The 27,925-nt window shown below is 40.1% G+C and overlaps 1 protein-coding gene and 1 long non-coding RNA gene across 4 annotated transcripts in view; one reads left to right on the top strand and one right to left on the bottom strand.

Moving 5' to 3' along the window:
• Positions 1-237: 237 nt before the first annotated feature.
• LOC120941170 overlaps positions 238-27,925 on the bottom strand; it is a 95,381-nt gene continuing 67,693 nt past the window's right edge. For 2 of the 3 annotated variants that reach the window (XR_005749529.1, XR_005749524.1), the window contains exons 7-8: positions 6,904-7,138; positions 3,941-4,512 (exon numbers count right to left, since the gene is read on the bottom strand). This is a non-coding gene — a long non-coding RNA (uncharacterized LOC120941170). Of the gene's footprint in view, positions 1,287-3,940; positions 4,513-6,903; positions 7,139-27,925 lie in introns of those variants that run through there. The other variant, XR_005749528.1, reaches the window with a different exon arrangement.
• Positions 4,558-27,925, top strand: part of LOC120941163 (myosin-7) — a 59,379-nt gene continuing 36,011 nt past the window's right edge. Inside the window, exons 1-11 of the mRNA XM_040354450.1 lie at positions 4,558-4,631; positions 11,330-11,537; positions 11,622-11,765; positions 12,100-12,256; positions 15,902-15,929; positions 16,021-16,129; positions 18,636-18,728; positions 21,302-21,365; positions 22,760-22,858; positions 22,966-23,069; positions 26,111-26,249. Coding sequence (XP_040210384.1) covers positions 4,564-4,631; positions 11,330-11,537; positions 11,622-11,765; positions 12,100-12,256; positions 15,902-15,929; positions 16,021-16,129; positions 18,636-18,728; positions 21,302-21,365; positions 22,760-22,858; positions 22,966-23,069; positions 26,111-26,249 — 1,213 coding nt within the window. The 5' untranslated portion in view covers positions 4,558-4,563. The remainder of the gene's footprint in view (positions 4,632-11,329; positions 11,538-11,621; positions 11,766-12,099; positions 12,257-15,901; positions 15,930-16,020; positions 16,130-18,635; positions 18,729-21,301; positions 21,366-22,759; positions 22,859-22,965; positions 23,070-26,110; positions 26,250-27,925) is intronic.

The raw sequence follows: 27,925 nt of genomic DNA on the forward strand, positions 1-27,925 counted from the left end.
ACACCAATCTTCCCAGTGAATGGCTGTGTAGGGGGGTGTCAGAATAAGCTTTGACCATTGAAGAAAAGGCAGTCTATCAATGCTGGGATGGATGTGCTCTCATACCTAGGGTGGTCAGTATCAATTGGGAAAGCAAGATTATCAGGTATTTCACACAAAGGAAGCAATACAAAGAGAGCAGGATACTTTTTAACACAAGTACATGATACAAGTGACACATATCAGGAATATGAAATGTTGGGGTAACATATTCTTTAATGTTATGGCTGATCGGTGTATGTTCTTCAATAATGGCACATTAATGAAGTACAACTGTTCTTTCATCCATGCTCCAAAAATTATCAACATTTTCAAATGTAAACAGGGCAAGAGAGACTTAATAGCATATCACCACTTGTATTATAACTTTTATTAAAAATAGTTAAAAATAAAAAGAACACATATTTGCTGAAAAGCACTTTATAACAGCACATGTACACATCTATACTGCCAGTATGCTATCTGGAATAAAGGTGTGCATGGCCAAGACACAGGTTGGGAACTTCCTCCAGCACCCAGTGCCGACACGCTAGTTTTTGTGCAGAAATGCGCTCACATCCGAATCCAGAACTGGCACCAAATGCCCAATGTAAGGGAAAGAGTAGTGACAGGTAATTGCTGGATGATCTTCAGCTAGTCTGTTATTCTTGTTTCTGTGTATCCCGATCCTACAGTATGTTTACTCTGACTACTTGCTATTGACTTGGCCTTCCCCTGAACGTCCCTTTGCCTGACTCCTGAAGAACTTAGTTTCCTTGTTTCCATTGATCTACAGTACCATGTATGACCCTTGCTTGGCTCCTGACCTCTCCAACTATACTACTCTCCTGTGTATGATGCCACCCTGGCTCCAGACAATGTCTCTCTCAATGTCTCTCTCACCTCTCTCACCTGCATCCTATTCCTTATCAGTGCATCCTATTCCTTATCAGTGCGTGACCTTGATTTTTTACCTCAACACCGCTACCTTCCAGACCTTCCCTATGGGTTCTGTTCTGCATCATCTTACCGTGGGTGTCAACACTTTGGCAGCTGCCGACTCCTGTGTCTAGTGATGACATTACTATAGACAATCAACATTGCTTAACAGGGTTTTCTCACCCAAAGTATGGGATTAGTCATAGAGGCTGAGTGAAATACGTCAAAGGAAGAGCAGAGACTGGCAGTGATCTGCATTAATTTAATAACTACTCTTGGGAAATAAGCCACTGACCAGCAATGTGTGGCTTACTTTGAGGGGATGACGTCTATAAGATAAAGTGCATAGGAGAAGGTAAAAGCAATGTAAAATATCTTATCAATATATGTTAATGTTTCAGAAACCTTGTTTCTATGTACAAACTTTATTTATATGCATACATGGAGGCGGCCATACTTGCTCATTGCATACACAGACTCAAATCTTTGGTGCCATAAAGTAGTTTTGCTATAGAAATAATTTCACTAATGAAGACTTGACATGCAGACACAGAAAGACTCGTTATATGCACAGAGCTGGATTAGGCAATAATTATAACACTTTACGCAGCCTGCAGTATCACCGAACTCCAGTGTGCAAAGTCACTAGTCCATACACTTCCCTATGAATTTTAGCCAATAGGCCAGCGTCAGGGGCTAAAACCCGTAGGGAGGGGCTTGGACTAGTGATGTTGCATGCTGAAATAGGTGATACTACTGGCTATGTGAGCTGCGTCTTCTGTTTTAAAAAGTGATTTATTTTTGTATGAATTATTTTAATGAGATGAATAATCTGCACAATCTGGAGCTTTTCTTACCTTCCTTTTTATGCTGGTAATGCATAATTCATACAAAAATAAATCACCTTTTCTAGTCAGTATTTTCAATATTATTTTACCCAAACTGTAGTTGAGGCTTGGAATAGACTTCCAACATAGGTAGCGAGTCAGTCAAAAGTAAGTGGATTTAGACATGCTTGGGACAAATATAGATGTAAAAAAATATTAATGAAATAAAAAAATAAAAAAAAAAACATGGGGCAGACTTAACTTATCTATGGATATCAGCAAGTATTAATGACAGATTGTGGGAGAGAAAGCAATTAGATGAGTTTGAAAACTTTGGCCAATTGTTTTTTCCTCAAGATAAGCAATACTATAGCTGCCTGCCAGAGCCCCTCTGTCCCCTACTCTCTTTATTTTAGTTGATATACATAATCTGGTGTTTAGGAGAAAAATTGGGCAAAATTATCAGCAGAGTATTGAACCATGCCAACCTCTCTGACCATCCTCTAAAGTCCATGGTCATTTTTACAAAGCCCTTAAATGTATCTACAGTATGTTACAAAAGTAAGTATACCCCTCACATTTTTGTGAATATTTTATTATATCTTTTCATGTGACAACACTGAAGAAATTATACTTTGCTACAATGTAAAGTACTGAGTGTACAGCTTGTATAAAGCCCTGTACACACGATCGGAATTCTGATGGTCTAAAATCCGATGGATTTTTTCATCGAAAATCCGATGAAGCTGACTTCCATCAGTCTTGCATACACACTATCAGACTAAATTCCGACCGTCCAAAACGCGGTGACGTAAAACACTACGACATGCTGAGAAAAATTAAGTTCAATGCTTCCATGCATGGATTTTTCTCCGATGGAATTCCACACAGACGATCGGTTTTTACCGATGGGGCCCACGCACGATCGGTTTGTCCGATGAAAAAAGTCCATCTGACTTTTTTCATCTGTAAAGCCAATCGTTTTTTTCACAGCATTACAGTGTAAATTTGCTGTCCCCTCAAAATAACTAAACACACAGCCATTAATGTCTAAATGACTGGCAACAAAGTACACCCCTAAGTGGAAATTTCCAAATTGGGCCCGAAGTGTCAAGATTTTGTGTGGCCACCATTATTTTCCAGCACTGCCTCAACCCTCTGAGGCATGGAGTTCACCAGAGCTTCACAGGTTGCCACTGGAGTCCTTTTCCACTCCTCCATGATGACATCACGGAGCTGGTGGATGTTAGAGACCTTGCGCTTCTTCACCTTCTGTTTGAGGATGCCCCACAGATGCTCAATAAGGTTTAGGTCTGGAGACATGCTTGACCATTCCATCACTTTTACCCTCAGCTTCTTTAGCAAGGCAGTTGTCATCTAAGAGGTGTGTTTGGAGTCGTTATCATGTTGCAATACTGCCCTGTGGCCCAGTCTCGAAAGGGAAGAGATCATGGTCTGCTTCAGTATGTCACAGTACATGTTGGTATTCATGGTTCCCTCAATGAACTGTAACTCCCCAGTGCCAGCACTCATGCAGCTCCAGACAATGACACTCCCACAACCATGCTTGACTGTAGGCAAGACACACTTGTCTTTGTACTCCTCACCTGGTTGTCGCCACACAGGTTTGACACCATCTGAACCAAATAAGTTTATCTTGGTCTCATCAGACCAGAGGACATGGTTACAGTAATCCATGCCCTGCTTGTCTTCAGCAAACTGTTTGCAGGTTTTCTTGTGCATCATCTTTAGAAGAGACTTCCTTCTGGAACAACAGCCGTGCAGACCAATTTTTTTCAGATTCTCAGAGAGTTCTTTGCCATTAGGTGCCATGTTGAACTTGCAGAGACCAGTATGAGAGCGATAACACCAAATTTAACACACCTACTCCCCATTCACACGTGAGTCCTTGTAACACTAACGTGTCACATGACACCGGGGCCCAATTTGGACATTTTCACTTAGGGGTGTACTCACTTTTGTTGCCAGCGGTTTAGACAATAATGGCTGTGTGTTGAGTTATTTTGATGGGAAAGAAAATTTACACTGTTATACGAGCTGTACACTCACTACGTTACATTGTAGCAAAGTGTAATTTCTTCAGTGTTGTCAAATAAAAAACATATAATAAAATATTTTCAAAAATGTGAGGGGTGTACTCACTTTTGTGAGATACTGTATATTTGTATCAACATAATGATATTACTAGATATGGCATACAACTCGGTATACAGAGTATTAATCAGGTCCGTATAGATATGTGTCTATAAGAATAGATACTTAAGTTATAAAGTAAGTACAGCAATCAATATTAACCATATATTTTTCACAAATCTTTCTATAAAAACATTAAATCTGATACAATTTCTCTCTGCTAGTGCATGTTTAACACCACTATTTCTTTTTGCACAGCTTTGTTAAACAAGCCCATATGTATTTTTAGCAGGCTAGCATTGTGTAAGTTTAAGAGACAGGCTGGCAGTTGCTGTGCGGGTTATTTTATAGCAAAGAGGATTTAATTGCTGCATTTCAAGAATTCGGCAGAGTATGGGTTAATCAATTCTTCTTAGCCCTGGGGATCAGAAAGATACTTAATGGCATGTCACACTTGCTCTGTCTCACATGTCCCCCACATCTCCCCACCACAATTCCTACACAATGACGTGAGACCCTCAATTGTTCTCTTGATGTGTTGAGGGGTGTGGCTGGCAGACAATGGAGCCCAAATCTGGATGGGGGGGACAGGAAAAAGAACAGGTGAACATGTATAAAACCATGCATGTGCACACTGAGACATGTAAACAGTGCTTTCTTCATTATCTGTTCCTGCTTGCTCACTGTTCCCAGGTGAGTACTGATAGTTCTGTGTTACTCTAATTATCTGTCATAGGTAAGGCATGCCATTGCACAGACAGTAGTATACATCGCCGTTCCTGCATTTTTTTTTTTTTTATTGTTATACAGAATTTATTCAGCATCACCAATTTGCACAGTGCTTTTACAATATAAAGGGAGAGAGTACAGTTACAATACCATTCAAGGTAGTAGGGTAGGAGGGCCCTGTGTATACCCCTCTTGTCTTGAATTGTATTGTAACTGTACTTTATTTTAACTTGTATTCTTGCAGGATGCCACTTTTCTGGATTATGGTATATATTATGGTATATTCATTCACGAGTAATGAGCATATTGAAGGAAATCTAGTTTATATTAAGAAACGGAAACAGCATAAAAACAAATTGTATCCCATGTTTCTTTTTTCGGGTCCAATTAAGAGGTTCTAAGCTTGAATGTTATTTGTTGCTATGAGCAGGTGTATTGTTTTCATAAATTGGTACTATAATATAAAATGTATGTTATGAAACCATATTACAATATTTGAAAGGTATTTAAACAAATTATTTGGGGCATGATGATTCAAGAACTCAAGAACAAGAAAAAATGCAATTTTTTTAATTCGTCGTGAAAGACGGTCATGTGTGGCCTCCAGAGCATTTTTCTCGATGAGAAAAATGTCCGTTAAAAATTTAGAACCTGCTCTATTTTTTCTCAATTTTTTCTCGTTGTTTTTCACGTTGTGAAAAACGGTCATGTGTACGCTTTAACGAGGGGGGGGGGGGAACACGCATGCTCAGAAGCGAGTTATAAGACAGAGAAATTAGCATAAGCAGCCCAAAGGGTGGCACCATTAGAATGGAACTTCCCCTTTATAGTGCCGTCGTACATGTTGTACGTCACGGTGCTTTGTTCGAGCATTTTTTTTTCACGGTCGTGTGTATGCAAGGCAGGCTTGAGAGGAATCACGTCGAAAAAAACATATTTTTTTCCATGACATGGATAACAGTCATGTGTACGCGGCATCATGGTTTAATTGGACATTGCCCACCATATCAATCAAATACCCACTAGCAAATCTAATGTTAAAGTAGAGACATTTAAAATAGAATTCATTAAAATAATAAAACATCATTGATGGGGTTTTTTGTTCGGACAAATCCATCTTTTTTCGATGACAAATGGTCTGTATTAGCATATTTTCTGTGGACACATATTTTGGTTTAATATGTTTAAGTTTACCTTAAAGTGACCCTGTCTAGATATCACATTCTGAGCATTGCGAACAAATTTGCAGTTTACATTTTTTTTATTTAGATATAGTAATTGGGGTGTGCATTGTAGATCCAGATTAAAACTGTAGTCTGTTTTTAAACCTTTTTAGCTTATGATAGTCCACTGAACAGCAAGACTCAGAGTGGTAGAGGGACAATCAGCAGTGTAGACCAATCAGACTACAGAATGATGCTCACTGTCCAATCAGCTAGCTAATAGTTGGAAGGTGACAAAATCCTATTGCTTACATCAGTCTTGGTGCCTTTAAGTTCCTTCAGGGGTGCCTTGGCAAAATGCCTAGAAAAGTTCCCAAAAATTGTATATAAGCTAGCAAGTGGATCAAGCCTGCTGCTTAGTTAAACAAAGCTACAGGTTTTCATTGTGCGCCATTACAACCATTCAGTTTTCGGGATCGTTGGTTGGTAAGGAAGACATCAGGCGCCTAGACAGCATCCTTTTTGCCTGTCAGCACTGGGGGCACATTGGCTGAGTGAGAGAGAAGAACTGGACGACTAGTCAGTACCACTGTGCAAAGGTGTATTTGCTTTGGAAAAATAAATAATTTGTAATGTTGGGTGTCTTATGAGTGTATTCCTTATTCCTTATTCCTTGCTTCCTTATGTAAAACGATTAGTTTCACTGTTTACACTTTAGAATGGGGTGCCCCGAAATTGTGCAGAATTTCAAAGGGTGGCTTGACTGAAAAAAGGTTGCGAAGCCCTGGTTACATGATCACTATAGCACACAAAAAGACCAAAATGGTCAACCAAATGACAATGTTAGAGAATGAGAGAGTACAGCACTGCTTAAAGGGGTTGTGAAGGTTTGTTTTTTATTTTCTAAATATGTTCCTTTAAGCTAGTGAATTGTTGGTTCAGAAGGGAAATCGAAGAAAAAGGTAAGAAAACCAACAATGCACTAGCTTAAAGAAATCTATTTAGAAAATAAAAAACAAACCTTTACAACCCCTTTAGGGGGCTTAAATAGTCACTGTTTCTTATCTTCTTACCTTGGTTTGAATCTTCTTTAAAATGAACTGAAGATACAACTACTCAAGTACCCCTGGCAGTGTTATTGTTTGTTCCAGCATGGCACTTTTACATGGCAGTTTGTTCTGCAGGTAAATGAGAAAGGCAGAACTAAAGGCATGTGAAATAACAATAAGAACCCCTATGATGATACCTATCATTGTTGTTGTACTATCATTGTTGTTGTAATAACTGCATACAGTTCAGTTGCTCTACCTGAAACACAGAAACACAGAAATGTGAGGCTTTGTGGTCTGGCGACATCCTGTAAATCACTAGAATGGCTGTACAGAACTCAACATTTACAGGCATATTAAGTAATTCACATACATATTTTTTTGTGTAAGAGTTTTTGCCTGTAGTCTTTTTTTCATGGAATTCACATTTTTGCTGTTTTGTTTAATTACTGTATTAGATATCACAGACTGATAGATTCTCCCTCTTGATACCTGTATAAGGCAGAGTCAGTCAGCCTCCCTAATTAACAACTATTAGGCTCCTTACTGATGAAGTTATGCCCATTTGACGTAACGCATATGGGGGGGGGTCGTAGTGGTGATGTCATCCTACGAGTATCTTGTTGTATCTTGCATCCTTAGCCCGCACTGCTGAAGTGCTTTATTTGTGAGCATATCGTATGTTGTTCCTATTGGACAAATAAACCTTTGGCAAACAGAGAGCACTAGATCTGGTATTTTTTTATCCTTATGTTGTAAGGAATCACCTGAGAGAGGTCTGTGACTGGTGAAGCCAGTAAAGAGAATGTGGGTGAAATGGAGGGATTAAGAGTTCCATGCCGGGTCGATTCATTGATTACCCCTATAGGGGTAAAACAGGGGTCATATTGTAAAGTGATCGGCTAGAGCAGGGGTCTCCAAACTTTTCAATCAAAGGGCCACTTTATTGTCCTTCAGACTTTAGGAGGGCCAGATTGTGGCCAGCAGGGGCAGAAAATGTCACAGGCCCAAAATCAGTGAGAATAAATATGGCCTCAGGGTTGGTGGTCAATAGGAGGAGGATTCCCCCTATTAGTAGGAGCAATAGTATTCCATCATTGATGTGGAAGATACAGTGCCTCATTGTTGGTGTTAATGGGAGGAATACCTCAGATCATTGGATGGAATTGTGCCCCAAGGGCCGCATAAAGGATAGCAAAGGGCCACATCTGGCCCTCGGGCCGCAGTTTGGAGACCCCTGGGATAGAGTATTGAGGTGGAGGAGAGCACCAGCACTTTCAACTTGTTGTGCACTACTTGGTGAAGTCTTCAATTTGGAAGAAACTGATGACATTTTTTTATCACTTTAATTTTAGGACTTTGGACTTTCACGTATATCATCTTATATGCATTTAAATTAATATAATTTTGTGTTTTGTTAGCCCTGTACCGTTTTGATATTTGATCGGTACTAGCAGCAATCAGGTGGATGTTTAATGATGCACCTAACTGTTATTTTGCACTGAAATTGTATTTTTGCAAAAAAAAATTCAGGTTGGATCTAGTTGAAGTTTAGTATTCATTTTATTCTTTGCACATTTATATGATTGGCAGCACAGCACTGTTTTGGTATATACATCTATATTACCCACCAAAAATTTATTTTTTTATGTTTAGATTTGTAGACTTTTTTTCAAAACAAGGTACAACCACTGTACAGCACTACTAAACAGCCTGCATATACAATGAGAACATAAAGGACCTCCAAATACATATAGTACATATAATATGCAAAATATTTAAAGCACCAAGGCCCCTTTCACACCTGCGAACCGTATGTCCGCTTTTTCATCCATCCGTTTACGGATGAAAAAGGGACATACATTGATCCCTATTAGATAGCGGGTGTCAGCGGACGAATATCTCATCCGGGTTCGCAATGCTCAGATTCTGCAGACGGAGGAAAATCCTATTTTTCCATCCGTCTGCCGATCGGATCGGGTGAACACGGACAGACGGTCCGTGTTCATCCGATCACCCCCATAGGGGAGAGCGGAGATCTGACAGGGCGGTCCCTGCACAGTGTGCGGGGACTGCCCTGTCATCCGCAGGCTCAGTGGGGATCAGCGGCGCGATCCCCGCTGAGCAAGCGGAGGTTCACAGGGTGAATCATCACGGAACCGTCCCGTGTGAAAGGGCCCTAACACACACTTTTTTATCAACACTGGGCTGGTATCTTTAACATACATACTTAAAATTTAAAGGACTTAAAGTGTTACTAAGCCCAGGACCCTTCATTCATCATACCTCCACAGTACACAGAACATGGAAAAGCAATTATTTTAGTAAATATAAACTGCTAAATACCATTTCATATAAGCAGTTGGAGAAGTCTTGTGACTTATATCAGTGTCTGGTTAAAGCTTGTAGGAGTTTTCATTCTGCTCCCACTGTCCTATAAGACTGCAGGACCCCTGAATCTCTGTCTAGACGGTGCTGATTGGCTCTTTGCTGATCACATCCACGGTCCTATGAAAAAAAAACTCTCTAGCAAAACACACCAAACTGAGCTTGTGCAGCTTGTCCCCTACCCTCTGTAATATCCAGAGATTAGTTGGAGACACTGGAAGAAGTTGAGGACGGGATGAGACATGATCAAACAGCCTTTTTACACAATGCAGAGGATTAACCCCCTTAGGTTCCACAGTGAGTATAACAAGCATCCTTTACTGCATATACAGACTGATTTTACTGTTGTGGGTTTAGTGACTCTTTTAAGTTTTCCTGTAAAACCAACACCACACAAAACTGATATTTCAGTTTTCTGTGCATGATGATAAGTCAAAACACATGCTGGCTCGTTATATTTATGAAGGACACTATTGGTGAGATATCCCACATACAAATTCAAAGTTCTGCCCAAAGGCTGAAGCCAAAACAATGAGGGCTTAAAGGGTTTGTAAAGGAAACGTTTTTTTTTATCTTAACCTGCCTGGCGGTATCCCCGAGCATGACTCGGGGTGGGTTTTTCATGCTGCGATCGGTATCCCCGAGTCACGCTCGGGGTAGCTATGCAGAGCCTGCAGCGTGCGCTGGCTTACCTTCTCCTGGATCCAGCGAAGTCCCGCTCGCTCACACAGTGCGGTGACATCGCTGGATTCACACAGCGTCCTCCTGTGCCGCCGATCTCCGTTCCCTGCGACGTTACGACGCACAGGGGCGGAGATCGGCGCCAAATTCAAAAACGTAAACAAACACTATACATACAGTATACTGTAATCTTATAGATTACAGTACTGTATGTAAAAAAAACACACCCCCCTTGTCCCTAGTGGTCTGCCCAGTGTCCTACATGTCATTTTATATAATAAAAACCTTTCTTTCTCCCTGCAAACTGTAGATTGTCCATAGCAACCAAAAGTGTCCCTTTATGTCAAAAATGGTTTTAGATCAGCTAAAAAACAGCTATAATAATTTATAATCACTTGCAGAATTGTGCGATAGCGATTTGTGGAGAAATTCGTCATAAAAATAAATAAATAATGACAGCGACAATTTTGCAACTGAGAAAATTTCAGTGATTTTGATTTGATTACATTATTGAATAATTTTTATTAGAACTATATTATTATTTGTTATAATTATTTATAATTATTTATTATATTATAATTTATAATTTTGTTTTTAAAAAAATGTCATACCCGGGATGCCTATTAGATTCTTGTTTGGTCAGATTTAAGTGAGTTATTTCTAAAAATTACAGGCCTACAGTATAAAACGCCAAATTTCCTTGCAAATAATTGTACCGCTTTTGGTATGTAATTCCAGACAGAATCATACCACCAGGGAGGTTAATAGCTTCCTTTACCTTAATGCAGTGCTGTTTTCATGTCCTCATTGTTCGTTTTTGCTCTCAAGTTGCTGTAATTCTTCTCTGATCTCCACACTTCCTGGTTGTCTGTTTCCTGATGACCACAGTACTGGGAGCTTTCTCTCTGTGGTCACTAATCAAGGAACCCCACAGCACCAATCAGTTTAGTTTTCCAAACCATCACTGCCCTGTATTGGCTCTGTGGCTCTGTACATCACAGAAGCAGGAAACAACATGCAAAAACGAAACTAGAAACTGCAGGTACATTATATGATTGATTTTTATCTATTTTTAATCATTTTTAAAAGGAATCAGTTAACTATTATGTCTCTATACCCTGTAAACAGTCGTTTCAGCAAAAAAAATTTTTTCCTTTACAACTCCTTTAACTAAAGGATTCTCTGTAATGTAGGTTAAGCAATTGAGGAAGAGAGTGACATTGTTATTATATTGTTATGGGATGGTATTGTACTCACATCTTACTTGTGGTGTCTCTAAGACATACTGTATAAGTCGGCCAATGATTCTGCCAAGAAATGTTCACCTAAAATGAAATAATGTTCTGTATTCTTCTGTATTTTCATTTTTCTTCTGTTGTAGCACGACCATGGGTGATGCTGTAATGGCAGAGTTTGGGGCAGCTGCTCCCTATCTGAGAAAGTCAGACAAAGAGCGCCTGGAGTCCCAGACCCGTCCTTTTGATATGAAGAAGGATATATTTGTCCCCGATGATAAAGAGGAATATGTGAAAGCCAAAGTCACCAGTCGTGAAGGGGAAAACGTTACAGCAGAGACAGAACATGGCAAGGTGAGAACAATATTAGAGTTTTTTCCTGAATGGATTGAATGTTTTTCCCATATGAAACATTTTTCGAACATGTCTTTATTCTAGAACGTCACTGTGAAAGACAGCCTAGTGATGCAGCAGAACCCACCCAAGTTTGATAAAATTGAAGACATGGCCATGCTGACCTTTCTGAATGAACCAGCTGTGCTGTACAACCTCAAAGAGCGTTATGCATCCTGGATGATCTATGTGAGTGCCAACTGCTTGCGACTAGTCCCTACATTACAAATAGTTCACATTTTGGCTATATATTTCTCTTATATAGTTGTTACTGAACATCTGTGTTCCCTCTCTAGATCATGACATTGCCTGCCAATAAAATATTCCTAACCTCTCAACCCCTGATTTTTGTTGTATATAGGTCTATCCTCTAATTTCATTACACTTTCAGTACGCTAATGTTATTTTATCATTATTGTGTATCCGGTGGAACTCACAATACGATCTCCTAATGAGAAGAGAATGTTGTACTTAGCCGTTCACCAAAAAAATATGTACAAGTATTATTCTTTTGTCCTTCCAGACTTACTCAGGACTGTTCTGTGTGACAGTGAACCCCTACAAGTGGCTCCCTGTGTACAATGCAGAGGTTGTGGCTGCTTACCGTGGGAAGAAGAGGAGTGAAGCTCCACCTCATATCTTCTCCATCTCTGACAACGCCTATCAATACTTGCTGACAGGTCAGGTACCATAGTGCCATGTAACTAGGGGCTGGCATATCTGAAAGCTTTTGCCCAAACAGTGCCAATTATTATGGCACAGTGCCCGAGATGAAGAGTTGTGCACATACTGTCTCACAGTAAAATATGGGGCTAACATTGGAAGAAATGCACCAGCACCAATGTGTAGAAAAAAAATGCTCCTGTGCCAATGGTGCCAATGGAGGGAAAAAACAGCCTGACAGGTCAGGAAAAGGGGGGGGGGACGAGTGAGCGCTCCCTCCCTCCAGGACCATGCCAGGACACATGCCCTCAACATGGGGCTGGTGGGTGCTTTGGGGCAGGTGGGCATGGGCCTAATCCCGACAACCCTGAACCATGGTTGTGGGGGTCTGTGGGTGGGGGGCTTATCCAAATCTGGAAGCCCCCTTTAACAAGGGGGCCCTCAGATCCTGCCCCCATATAAATGAGTATTGGGTACATTGTACCCCTACCTATTCACAAAAAAAGGGACAAAAATAAATAAAAACAGTACACAGGTTTTTGACAAAGTCTTTCATTAAAAATAGCTCCAACGTGCCTCCTTCTCCAGTGGTCTTCCCCCTTCTCCGTTTCTTCTTCCTCCGCTGCTGATGTCTTCTCCCTCCTCCGGTTCCTCTCCCTCCGTTGCCGATGTTTTCTCCCTCCTCCGGTTCTTCTCCCTCCGCTGCCGATGTCTTCTCCCTCTGCTGCCGATGTCTTCTTCCTCCAGTTCTTCTGCTGGTTCTTCTCCCGTCGCTAGCTCCTGCAGTTATGACAGGTCCGCTCTCTGCTGGTTCTTTTTTAGACCCCCATAACCGCCGTCCAGGGTTTTTGGGAAGAGGCCCTTGTCCCCATCAACATGGGGATAAGGTGCTTTGGGATGAGGGGCGAAGAGCCCCCCTGCCCCAAAGCATCCACCCCCCCATGTTGAGCGCACGTGGCCTGGTATGGCCTGGCTCACCCCCCTCTTCCCTGACCTGCCGGGCATGCTTGGATAAGGGTCTGGTATGGGTTTTGGGGGTTCCCCTTAAAATCCATACAGACCCAAAGCGTCTTTGGGGTTGGGACACCACGCTTTTTTTTGGGCGTGGGGTTCCGCTTTAAGATCCTCAGAGCAAAAGTTGCATGCCACAAGTCAGATTAGTTAAGACGATGATCCGACATGGATGCAACTTTGATTGAAATCAATGGGCTAAAAACCATGCCCAAACTGGACCAAAGTAGTGCAGGGAGCATTTTCAAAGCTGGACCAACACAAGTTGGACCAGTTAAGATGGCTCTCATAGGGAACCATTCATTTTGACATGTCATGCAACTTGTGCTCCGGAAGTCGAAGCGCATGTCGGACCAGTGTGAACCAACCCTGAGAGAGTGCTCCCAATCTCCGCTCGTTTCCTGTATAGAAGATACCTGGGAGCCAGAAATCTTGCTGATTGATAGGTGATCAAATACTTATTTAACTCATTAAAATGCAAATAATTTTATAACAATTTGAAATGAAACTGAGCTTCCCAGTGAATGGCTGTGCAGCAGATTCATGCCAGTACAAGTCTGATCATTGGAGGAAAACGCACTGAGTTCTCAGCATAGTGAACACCATGGTGTGTTCTCCTGCGTAGTGTGGTCGGTTTTAATAGAAAAGCAGAGGGACTAGAAGGAACACCAGGGATTTCGCACAAAAGAAGCAATACAAAGAGAACAGGATATGTTCTCATACAAGTACATGGTACATATCATCTTTAAGAATAACGCATACAAATGTTAGCCAATGTCGACTTCAGGTGGCCATAGATGGATCAAAATTCATTTGGTTAAGCAAGGACCGGCCAAATGTTGATCCATGTGTGGCCAATACAGTTGAACAGAAGTAGATCTACAGATCAAATTCTGTTCAGCCGCCCTGACGAATACAAGCTGCTCGATCACTGCAGCGCTGATTTGTGTATTTTGACAGTAGGGAAGTCCCCCACCCCCACTGTCAGAATACAGAAGTGCAGTAGGGAGGTTTCCCTCATCCATACTGTGTGGATGGGAAAATCTGGTTACATTTTTTTCCTTCAGCCCACTTTAGGCCAGCTTTAGGACCAATGTTTTGATCTAGCGATTGCTATGTACTTTAAATTTCAGTGTAAGTGATACATGCTAGACATGTGCAATTCGTTTCATTATGAATCAAAATTGGCACAAAATTTTGATTATTCTGAAATTTGGATGTATCCGAATTCCCGACTTACACGAGTTATATATAAAAAAATAAAATATAATGAAATTAAATAATGTAACCAAATATTGAATTATCTGAATTTGAATGTGAAAATGAAAGTGAATTTTAAAATCAATTCTGAATTTGAAATGGAAACTTATTGCAATCAATACAGTAAGGTATAAAGGTGAAATAAGGCGATGATTCCTACATAGGCTGCTTTGTAGAATAGAATAGAAAAAAGTAGAATACAACAGAAAAGAATGAAATAGAATCGAAAGGAATATAATAGAAAAAAAAATATTAATACAATAGAAAAAGATAGAATAAAATAGAAAAAAATAGAAAAGAATAAAACAGAAAATAATAGAAAAAGAATATAAAATAATAGAAAAAGAATAGAATAGAATATAAAATAAAATAATAAAATAGAAAAGATTTGAAGAGAATAAAACAGAATAAAATGAATAATATAAAACAGAATAGAATAGAAAGAAATAGAATGAATATAGCAATCTTCCTAAATTCGGATTGATTAGAATAGATTATAAAGTAAAAAATAAAAGAATATAATTAAAAAAACAGAATAGAGTAGAATAATATAGAATAAAATAGAAAAAATAGAATAAAATAAAACAGAACGAATATAGCTGTCTTCCAAGATTTGAATCGATTAGAATGTAATAAAATAGAATAGAAAATAATATAATAGAATAAAACAGAATCGAATAAAAAAAGAATAGAACATATGATAGAAAATTACATAATAAAATAGAACAGAATTTAAAAAAACAAAACAGATTAGAATAGAATAAAATAAAACAAATATAGCCGTCTTCTAAAATTCGAATCGATTTGAAAACAAATATACCGCATATACGAAACAAATCCAAATATATGAAACAAATTCTGGAAACAAATCATTCTAACATAATTAGTATGACGAAATGAACTAATTAACTTAACAAACGAATCCAAAATGATTTAAACTAATTTTACCATTGTGCACATCTCTAATACATGCTCCACACCTTAGTTTAGCAGTATAAAACACTATTTTGTCCACTATTAGTTACATAGTTACATAGTTACATAGTTAGTCAGGTTGAAAAAAGACACAAGTCCATCCAGTTCAACCACAAAAAATAAAAAAACAAAATAAAAAACACAGTAAAATCCTATACACCCAACTCCATACCCACAGTTGGAGGTTCTATGCTAGGGATTTATTTTTTCAAATCAATAGATCTGTCGCCTGCATACAGTGGAGACTTTGTGGTATAGGCTAAAGTATTCTTTGTTTGAATACATTTGGTTTAAAAAAAACAGCGCCTTGTGATACAAAGGTGCACAATATATTGTATAAGGTTATTAAAGTCTTCTTTTTTAATTTTTCTTTTTTTGTTTTGTTCCATTAGTAACACATTTTTTTTCTTTTACAGACAGGGAGAATCAATCTATCCTTATCACGTATGTACTCTAAGAAAGTTTCCTTCTTTCAGTTTGTGGCTGCTATGTTTTATGTAACCCTAATTCCCCATTCTTCTCTTTCTGAGGTTAGTGGAGAATCTGGTGCTGGAAAGACTGTAAATACCAAACGTGTCATCCAGTATTTTGCCGTCATCGCTGCTATAGGTGACCGAAAAAAGGATACTGGTCCCTCAGGCAAGGTGCGCTACCCTAACTGACATTTGCGCGGTCATGCAACACTGTACCCAAATTAAATTTATATAATTTTTTTCACACAAATAAAGCCTTCTTTTAGTGGTATATTAGTGGATTTTTTATTTTATATTACTGTATTTATTGGCATATAACACTCACTTTTTTACCCTGAAAATACTGTAGAGGGTAAACTGTGACTGCATGTTATACGCAGGGGGCTGTGTAAAGTTTTTTTCCTGAAACTTCCCTCTTAAAGTTAGGGTGCGTGTTATACGCCGATAAATACGGTATATAGGCAAAAGTAAATTTGAAAGGAAAACAACAATATGTTTTACTTTCTGCTATAAAACATATCCCATAAAAAATACAAAATCAAATCTCTTCATACATTTTGGCCAAAATGTATTCTGATACATGTCTTTGGTAAAAAAAAAATCCCAATAAGTGTATATTAAATTGGTTTGTGTGAAAGTTATAACATCTTCTAACTATGATATATACCATATTTATCGGCGTATAACGTGCACTTTTTCCCCCTGAAAATGGGGGACAAAACAGGGGTGCACGTTATACGCCGATAGCGCACCTCGGACTCGGAGGGGAACGAGTGCCGCCGGAATTCACCGAGCCGTCATCTTCCCTTTACTCGGCTTTGACGTCACACACAGGACTGTGTATGTGACTGCAGACGCCGAGTGATGACGGCTGTACTAGATGGCGGGCGGCTGCGTGAAGAGATGGTGTGTCTGCAGAGGTACACACAGGCTGCAGAGGGACACGAGGCGGGACTGTATGTGACTGAGATGGCGGGCGGCAGAGGGACACGATGACGGCTGTACAAGATGACTGGCGGCTGCATGAGGAGATGAGGTGAGGCTGCAGAGAGACACACAGGCTGCAGAGGGACACACAGGCTGCAGAGGGACACTGACCATTAATTTGCTTCGAAGTGGTTTATTTATTTATTTTTAAATCCTGAAATTTCTCTCTTAAATTGGGGGTGCGCGTTATACACCGGCGCGCGTTATACACCGATAAATACGGTATACTGGAGTGTGATGAAACTTGGCCAGCAATCAAGAAAAGCGACTATGAGTGGGTGAATTTGTTGCTACATGGAAATTTTTTAATTCAAGGGTGACTCCAGACCAATTTTCGGGGGTGCTATGGTGGCTCTAAGCCATAAAAGAGAGGGCTATGGCACAGGACAGCTAAAAACAACATCAAAGATATCTCAGGCCGTTTAATAAGTCAACACAGGATGTGGACCTTTAGGCTGAGACCAGCAATGTGTAATGGTGGACCATTAATAGCAAACTGGTAGCACAAGTACTATATGAGAAGTAAAAACTTCATACATTTCCCAGCAGTAGCAACTTGTACCCAGCTTTTCTTCAGCTTACAATCCACTTTACAAGGTGCTCCATACAGACAGTCATCTGCCTGCTCCACCCCTTCTGGTTGTACCCTCCAGTAAGCAGGGCTGGTGCAAGGATTTTTGACACCCTAGACGAAACCTAATTTTGTCACCCCCCCTTGGCTCTACCCATGACTCCACCCTCTCTGTCCTGCCTATGTATACCCCACCTTTTTAATGAAACACCTATCAAATGCAGCCCACCAGCGCCCATCAAAGGCAGACTCATCAGCGCCCCTCAATGCAGCATCACAAGTGCCCATCAATGCAGCCAACCAGCACCCATCAATGAATGTTTGCTTGCTTCCATTCATTCGGGAGTCGGGACACAGACACAGTCCTCCGCCACCGCTGCTCCTCTGACACTATGTGCGAATGGAGCGGCGGCTGCCTGCTGATGCTGAGACTTAGTTGTTTGCTGCAGAGAGAAGAGAGTAGGAACACCAGTGGCCGGGCGCCCCTAGCGAGGCCTAGTGGTAGCACCGGCCCTGTGTCAGGATAACCTGTCAGAAGTGACTAATGCAGATAGTGAAGGGAAAAGAGAGGAGACCAAAATCACATGTGGTGCTTTGAATTGAGGCTAGTATACACTAAAAAGGTGTTGTAAATCCATTTTTTATTTCAGAGGCTTACAATTACTGTACTTTAAGGGAGAGTCTCTATAAAATCTATTATTGGGGCATAACATAAAACATAATTTAAATATATGGGTATACTGAACTTACAGTATGTGGTCTGATGTAATAGTAAATGCCTAAACATTTTCAATTTTCCAAACACTTCAAATTTTCCAACGTGTTTGAAAATCTCTGTTATCTGTTACTGATGATTTCCTTTTCTCTATTGAAGAGGTTAAAACACTGGCCTTCACCGTGAAAATCACAGTACAGAAACCTTGATGGGATAGACTGATCTGTAACCATCATTCTTGAAAATAGTTTTGGCAGTAAATTAGCCTTAGCCATTCTACATAATGAAGCTCTTCTAATGTGCTGTAATTACTTATTGTTTTCCTATTATTGCCAATTTTTGCCATATATTTTCAGACAAAACCTTGTATGAAAAATCGACTTTTTCTCCCACCTAATTTATAGGGGACTCTGGAGGATCAAATTATCCAGGCTAACCCTGCCCTGGAGGCCTTTGGTAATGCTAAGACTTTGAGAAATGACAACTCCTCAAGATTTGTAAGTTATTAGCCTAAATTTCATTACTTTAATTACTTACCATTACTTACCATCATTGACTTTCAGCCTTCAGAGCACAAATGTAATCAATAGTCATAAGATTTAAATAAAAACTGTAATCTTGTTGTGTATATATATATATATATATATATATATATATATATATATATATATATATACCGTGTATATATAGTGAATGTGATCAATTTCAATTAGATCATTTATAAGTGAGGTCGGCTTCACACCTTTGTGTTCCAAGCAGCATGTGTGTGTTAGTATGTCATCCTGAATGACACTCCAATGCCAAGGCAACAGACCTTTAATGCATTGTAATGTTATTCATTGTAATGTTATTCTGAGTATTGTGTGTGTTGTATGCAAAAAAATTGTCTGATCCAGTTTTCGGTGCAAACCCAACAAGTTTAAGTTTAAAAGGGAAGCCTTTTTTTGCTTGTTACATATAGCGACTACTTATTAGTAATGTACTGTGGCACTGCTATTTTATCTTAGTGCAGGTGTTTGGCCAAATGAAAAAGTGACACTCTGGCAAGGACCAGGCTAAACTTGCTGCAAAATTTCTGTGTAATGAGACCTATTCCTACATTTTGTCATTAAAGCAGAAATAAAATCTTCTGTCAGTACCCTGGGTTTTTGCCATAGTGTTCAAATATGCACAAACGTTAAAGCGGGAATTCACCCGAAATTTTTTTTTTAACATTAGATTGAGGCTAATTACTGGAGGCAGAATCGGGTGTTTTTTTTTAAATCAATGCAGTACTTACCGTTTTAGAGATAGATGTTCTCCGCCGCTTCCGGGTATGGTCTTCAGGACTGGGCGTTCCTATTTGATTGACAGCCTTCCGACGGTCGCATACAGCGCGTCACGTGTTGCCGAACGTGGGTGCGGCTCTATACGGCGCCTGCGCACCGACGTTCGGCTACTTTCGGAAACTGGTGACGCGCTGTATGCGACGGTCGGAAGGCTGTCAATCAAATAGGAACGCCCAGTCCCGCAGCCCATACCCGGAAGCGGCGGAGAACATCTATCTCTAAAACGGTAAGTACTGCATTGATTTTAAACAAAACACCCAATTTTGCCTCCAGTAATTAGCCTCAATCTAATGTTAAAAATTGATTTTTTGGGTGAACCTCCACTTTAAGGTCTTCTGCAGTAGGGAAAAAGAAAGTTTCCTGTACAATAAAAAGCTGCCTGTCATCAATGTTTTTTAAATAGGAGTTTACTTTCTTCTTAAAGCTGTAGTAAACCGCGGTTAAAGGGGAAACAAATTCCCCTGCAAGGCAATATCACAATCGCATACTGGCACATTATAAAAGACTTATCTTCAAACAAAGCCCCCCACGCTGTCACTGTTACAAGGGCTTCCATCTTCACCTGGTCTTCCCTCCGTATTTGCGTCCTCCAGCTATGTGAGTGGCCAGGGGCGCGATGACGGCACTCCTGCGCATGCGTGCAGGAGCCACCGTTTACGGCTCGGGCTCTAAAGGTCTAGCACGGTATGCCAGATGTCACTGGGTGCGTGCACTTGAAATATCTCCTAAACAGTGAAAGTTTAGGAGATATTCACAGTACCTACAGGTAGGACTTATTATAGGCTTACCTGTAGGTACAAGTGGTAAAACTGAGTTTACTACCACTTTAAGAATAGGCAAAAAAAGTAATCGACCTTGCATGTATGACTTCCCTCTGTCAGAAGACACATAGGGCCCCTATATACTTTAAACTTATAATGCAATAGTATGGCCTTATCGCAGTCATACCACGGCTTAAAATAAAAGACAAAAAAATGCAGATTTTTACAGCGCAGCAACATGGGCTCTACAAGTAAAAAAACAAGACTAAAGCCCAGTCACGTGAGCTGTCAAAGTCATGTGATTAAGTAGAAAGGACTTTGTGACACACCACAGGCTCCATGCTGCAGCTTGCATTTTATCATAGCTCCCAACTGTCCCTGATTTTAAGGGACTGTCCCTGATTTGGAGCAATGTCCCTCTGTCCCTCATTCCTCCTCATTGTCCCTCATTTTGGTCTGATCTATATAGTTGTATATAAAATGCACTTTTTATCTATCAAAATGTGTTTTCCAGCACTAAACCTTTCATCTGATTTCTAAATTGCTGCATTTGAATATTCTAAAAGCCAATATAAAGGAATAGTAGTGGTAAAAAAAAAGCACTTGTGGGTTTAACCAATCTTGTTTTTTGTACAATTCTCCTGTAAGGGGGCGTGGCCAGGGGTGTGTCCTATGCTTGCATACGTTTGCTGATAGGTGTCCCTCATTCCCATCTCAAAAAGTTGGGAGGTATGATTTTATGAATAGCATGTAAAATGGGAGCAGCTGTCCCCAAGCATATTGGTGGTGTCCAGCAGAGCGTGGTATCAAATATTATCTATAAATAACCTCCATAGCATGTTCTGTCATATGTATTTTAGACCTTCTTTTTGTATCTTCTTTGGTTCTTGCCAATGAGAAACACTTCACAATACCTTTTTAATGTATTTTTTTTCCCTTTCTATTCCTTTTTTTGCCTCTTTTTATCCTTTTCTACAACAGGGTAAATTCATTAGAATCCATTTTGGAGCCACCGGGAAGCTGGCATCTGCTGATATAGAGACCTGTGAGAATGACTATATATCTTTCTTTCTCTGTTCTGATCTTATAATAATGCCCCTTCCATTAGTATGATTTCATGTTCTACTCCTTCAATTTCTAATATTGACCATACATACTTTTTGCCAATAGAATTATTTAATGTAAAGATGGCTTTGAGTAAATCTTTTATAAAGTTATTTTGCTGAATAAAGCCGCGTGCACATGATCGGAATTTCCGATGGAATAAAATCTGATGGAATTTTCCGTCGGAATTCCGATTAAGCTTTCTTCCATCAGTTTTGCATACACACTGTCAGACTAAATTCCGACCGTCCAAAACTTGGTGACGTAAAACATTACGACGAGCCGAGAAAAATGAATTTCAATGCTTCCGAGCATGCATGAACTTGATTCTGAGCATGCGTGGGTTTTTCTTCTTCGGAGTTGCATACAGACGATAGGAATTTCCATAAAGCATAAAACATGTTCTATTTCGAAACACCGATGGGAAAAAGTGCAATGGGGCCCACACACAATTGGAATTTCCAATGAAAAAAGTCTGATGGACTTTTTCATCTGAAATTCCGATCGTGTGTACGCGGCATACATGTTAATAATCAAATGCAACCAATTCAATCTTCTATTTTTTGTGTTGATCATTTTGAAAGGTAAGATAGTTTACAATCATTGAATCTCACATAGCCAGCATAACCATCTAAATCTCATTGTCCTATAGATTGCATGCGTGAGGCCCCGTACACGCGACCGAGTTTCTCGGCAGAATTCAGCCAGAAACTCGATCGGAGCTGAATTCTGCCGAGAAACCCGGCGTGTGTACACTTTCGGCCGAGGAAGCCGACGAGTTCCTCGTTGGGCCAAATAGAGAACATGTTCTCTATTTCCTCGTTGTTCAATGAGAAAAGTTGGCTCGCCGAGATCCTCAGCGGCTTCACACAGAACTCGACGAGCAAAACGATGAGTTTTGCCCGTCGAGTTCCTCAGACGTGTGTACGGGGCCTCAGAGTCATTATCTGTTTTTGACCATGACACAGTAGCTTTCATCTCATTATATTAGCTGATATCACCAAGTAATATTCATTTAGCTTAGCACTGTGCTCAAGCAGCACCTGTTTACAGTGCCACCCATTGAATTTGAATGCCAAGTATAAAACAGAATATCCTTTGTTCATGCCTTAAGCATGATCAAAACAGTGGTTTAAAGATCTCACTGTCCCATGATTGCACTACAGAAAGATTAAACCATAAACGTGTACAATGAAACTGGCAGATCATGAACAGTGTATTTATGCCCTTGGTAGACACCCCTGGGACTGGCCATTTTTTGAGAGTTATAGCAATATCCATTGGAATATCCATTGATGAGTTCATAAATAACTTTTATCTCACTATTCTATTTAGATCTCCTGGAGAAATCTCGTGTGACTTTCCAGCTGAAATCAGAAAGAGACTATCACATCTTTTATCAAATCTTGTCCAATAAGAAGCCAGAGCTTCTGGGTAGGTGTCACTGATAAACCAGGACCACACTAAGATCCAAAGCACGCCATTTACATTTACATGTTTCTTTATTTTTCTAATATCCCTGTTTCCATTCTGTTTTACAGACATGATGCTGGTCACCAATAATCCATATGACTATGCATACATCTCTCAGGGGGAGACCACTGTGGCTTCAATTGATGATACAGAAGAACTGTTAGCCACTGATGTAAGTGCCATCAACTCAAACGTGTGCCTGACAAGGATAGTTGGGCTCTCTTGAGGAGAGCCTGCGACAGCCCCTTCGTTTTAATAACCCTGGCCACATCGTACGATTATGGCATCTGCAGGGGCTTGGACAGAAAAAGATTTATACTAACAGCATAGGAATTGGCACAAAGCACATATCCTACTGACTGTAAGTTCTGTCCCTTGTGCTGTTTTTATAAGCTACACTTAGGCTTTAAATTGATACTAAAGTCTTGTTTTTTTGTTTCAAAATAACAAACATGTTATGCTTACCTGCTTTAAGTAATGGTTTTGCACAGAGCAGCCCAGATCCTTCCTCCTGTTCTCGGGTCCCTCTTAGGCGCTCCTGGCCCCTTCCTCCTGTTGAGTGCTCCCACAGCAAGCAGCTTGCTAAGGGGGCAGCTGAGCTGCAGCTCTGTTTATCCATTCAGACACGGAGCCGTGGCCCGGCCCCCTCTTTCTCCTCATTGGCTCATTGACTTTTATTGACAGCAGCGGGAGCCAATAGCACTTTACTGCTGTCTCAGCCCATAAGGATGGAGAGTCCTGGACAGCAAAGTCTCTTGTGCAACATCGCTGGATCGAGATGGACTCAGATAAGTATTTAGGGGGGCTGATACACACAGAAGGTTTTTTTATCCTAATTTATAGAATGCAATAAGATAAAAAAAAAAAAACTTTACAACCACTTTAATGATGCAAGGCCTTTTCTGATGCCTATATGAATTCTTCTTTAAATCAAAAAGTGCCCTGGTACCCTATAGATCAAAGGTGCTTTATTACAGGAACCACAGATCCCTTGCAGTCCCTTGCACTCTGTCTCCCTGTTGATTAGGAAGACCACACATCTGATAACCTTAGACCATTCATAGTAAGAATCATTAACAACTCTCTGAATTCTGTCATTTTTCTATCCATTTATAAACTGATTTTTCCAAGCCTGCAGACTTTACCTGTCAAACACGGTGTAAAATTCTGAAACAACTTATTGTTTATTACTGTAACTAGAATGTTGAAAAGTCTAGGTTTCACCTACTGCTAATCACAATAAAAATTATTACTTTTCAAGCTATTATATTTATTTACTACATCACCCACACAGTACCCATATGTCTTAACTCATTTATTTTATATATATATATATATATATATATATATATATATATATATATATATATATATACAAAGTCATGGACAAAATAGTTGGCACCCCAGACATTTTTCCAGAAAATCAAGTATTTCTCACAGAAAGGTATTGCAGTAACACATGTTTTGCTATACACATGTTTATTCCCTTTGTGTGTATTGGAACAAAACAAAAAAAGGGAGGAAAAAAAGCAAATTGGACATAATGTCACACAAAACTCCAAAAATGGGCTGGTCAAAATTCTTGGCACCCTTAACGCTATAAATTTTGCGCAAATCAACCGATAAACGCTTATTGCGATTTTTTTACCAAAAATAGGTAGAAGAATACGTATCGGCCTAAACTGAGGACATTTTTTTTTATATATTTTTGGGGGATATTTATTATAGCAAAAAGTAAAAAATATTGCATTTTTTTCAAAATTGTCGCTCTATTTTTGTTTATAGCGCAAAAAATAAAAACCCGCAGAGGTGATCAAATACCACCAAAAGAAAGCTCTATTTGTGGGGGGAAAAAGGACGCCAATTTTGTTTGGGAGCCACGTCGCACGACCGCGCAATTGTCTGTTAAAGCGACGCAGTGCAAAACCTGGCCTCATTGCTGGCCACTTTAGAACTCTACAGTGCTTTGATGCCATCCATTTATGCATGCTTTTTGACATATGTTTGGGGTCATTGTCCTGCTGGAAGACCCAAGATCTCGGACGCAAACCCAGCTTTCTGACACTGGGCTCTACAGTGCGACCCAAAATCCTTTGGTAATCCTCAGATTTCATGATGCTTTGCACACATTCAAGGCATCCAGAGGCAGCAAAACAACCCCAAAACATCATTGAACCTCCACCATATTTCACTGTAGGTACTGTGTTTTTTTCTTTGTAGGCCTCATTCCGTTTTCGGTAAACAGTAGAATGATGTGCTTTACCAAAAAGCTCTATCTGTCTCATCTGTCCACAAGACGTTTTCCCAAAAAGAATTTTGGCTTACTCAAGTACACTTTGGCAAACAGTAGTCCTGCTTTTTTATGTCTCTGTGTCAGCAGTGGGGTCCTCCTGGGTCTCCTGCCATAGTGTTTCATTACATTTAAATGTCAACGGATAGTTTGCTCTGACACCGATGCTACCTGAGCCGGCAGGACAGCTTGAATTTCTTTGGAACTTGTTTGGGGCTGCTTATCCACCATCCGGACTATCCTGCATTGCAACCTTTTATCAATTTTTCTCTTCTGTCCATGCCCAGAGAGATTAGCTACAGTGCCATGGGTTGCAAACTTCTTGATAATGTTGCACACTGTGGACAAAGGCAAATCTAGATCTCTGGAGATGGACTTGTAACCTTGAGATTGTTGATATTTTTCCACAATTTTGGTTCTCAAGTCCTTAGACAGTTCTCTTCTCCTCTTTCTGTTGTCCATGCTTAGTGTGGCACACACAGACACACAATGCAAAGACTAAGTGAACTTCTCTCCTTTTTATCTGCTTTCAGGTGTGATTTTTATATTGCCCACACCTGTTACTTGCCCCAGGTGAGTTTAAAGAAGCATCACATGCTTGAAACAATCTTATTTATCCACAATTTTGAAAGGGTGCCATAAATTTTGACCAGACCATTTTTGGAGTTTTGTGTGACATTATGTCCAATTTGCTTTTTTTCTCCCTTTTTTTGTTTTGTTCCAATACACACAAAGGGAATAAACATGTGTATAGCAAAACATGTGTTACTGCAATACTTTTCTGTGAGAAATACTTGATTTTCTGTAAACATTTCTGGGGTGCCAACAATTTCGGCCATGACTGTATATAAACTGTAATCACATCCTACTATCTGTATAAAATTATATTTTTATGGATCTGTTCTCTGATGTGTCTTCCTTAGAATGCTTTTGATGTGCTAGGATTCTCTCAGGATGAGAAGAACTCAATTTACAAACTCACGGGAGCTATAATGCACTTTGGGAACATGAGGTTCAAACAGAAGCAGCGAGAAGAGCAGGCAGAACCAGATGGCACTGAAGGTTTGATATGTATACTGATAACAAAGAATATGATCGCAATGTACTGTCATTATGGTATATCTGTGAAAATAGGAGAGGTGGGAAGTATTGAAAATCATTATAGCTAGCTATCATTAGGACTGAGCAGAATGATATTGTTGAAATTGATTTTGCCAAAGTGGAAATATTTTTGCAGTCATTGAGCTGCTAAGGCAAAATTTGCTAAAAAAAAAAAAAAAAAAAGATCTACGTGCCTAAGAGTATATTTGAGGTGTATTTGGTAGTTTAGTTTATTCCAGTATGAATTGTGTTCATAAATCTTTTCTCACATCTTTCTTATTGGATTTAACTGGAGAAAAGTATGACTCTTGTATAAAAGATCTGTAATCTTGTGTGGCCTTGTGTGAAAACATTTATAAATACTGTAGGTGTTCTTCAATAGCTATCATAAATCAAGAGAGATTTGGGGGCAAATACAACCTAATTTTTGATATAACGTATTTATCAGGGTATAACGCGCTCCGGCGTATAACGCGCACCCCAATTTTTTAAATAAACAACTTTGAAGAAGCAATCTAAGGGTCAGTGCCCATGAATGTCCGTCTATCTGCAGCCTGATTAATTAAATTAATAAGTGCATTTAGACACATTTACTGTGGGTTCTAGATATCTGGTAAGCAGATCTGTGTATTGGTGGTTGAGAAGGAAGCACCTTGTATGCAAGATCACACACATACATAGTGAAAAGCCACATGCACTTTGGCAAATTATGGATGAATATATGTTTCATGACAACATATTGATTTAGACACTGCACTTTCCCTATGTACCGTATGCTGCGATCACACACATACCTCAGAGGGGAAGGAGGAGGACGAGCGCCTGCCGGAAAAATCACTGAGCCGTCTCGGCTGTCACGTCACACATGCACAGTCCCGCCTCCGCCATCGGCATTGGACCATCTCTGGTCCAATGCTGGTGGCGGAGGCGGGACTGTGCGTGTGTGTGACGCGACAGCCGAGTGAAAGCCGAGAGGAGATGACGGCTTGGTGATTTCCGGCGGGCGCTCATCCCCCTCCTTCCCCTCCGAGGTATGCTATCGGCGTATATCGCGCACCCACGATTTCCCCCTGATTTTATGGGGAAAAAAGTGCGCGGTATACGCCGATAAATACTGTAATTTGTAGGTATAGATTTGCTGCCTATGTTCCATATTCCATTTGAAAACATGCAATTCAGGTAAAGTAATTAAACAGCTCACTCTTCTTTATACAAGTGTAGCGCACCCCCTAAGGAGCCGCAAGTAGAAATGGGATCCCCCACCCTGAGTCAGAGAACAGGCCAGTGCTTTGTTTTTTTTGTGTTATTTATTGAGGGATTAGAACTTAGATTGGGGTAGGGAAATTATGGGATGCCCACTTGACTTTTGCAGGCAGGCAGGAACCCGAGGCCCCCTTTAAGAGTGTAGCAAAAAAGTCAGTGTCCAGTTTATATCCCTGTGATCCCAGCACCACCTCTTCAGGCACAGCCAGCCTGCCTGGCTGAAGCTGCTTCTTTCTTTAGCACTTATGGCTACTTCTCCACAGTCCTCCCAGACTGACACTCTCTCTCTCTTTCCTCCCAAATGGCTCACTCACCAGCCTATCCAGCTGACTCCTTCAGGAGATCTCCTGGACATGCTCACTCTCCTGCTGTCC

The sequence above is a fragment of the Rana temporaria genome, chromosome 1 (genome assembly GCF_905171775.1).
Source record: "Rana temporaria chromosome 1, aRanTem1.1, whole genome shotgun sequence".
NCBI lineage: Eukaryota > Metazoa > Chordata > Amphibia > Anura > Ranidae > Rana > Rana temporaria.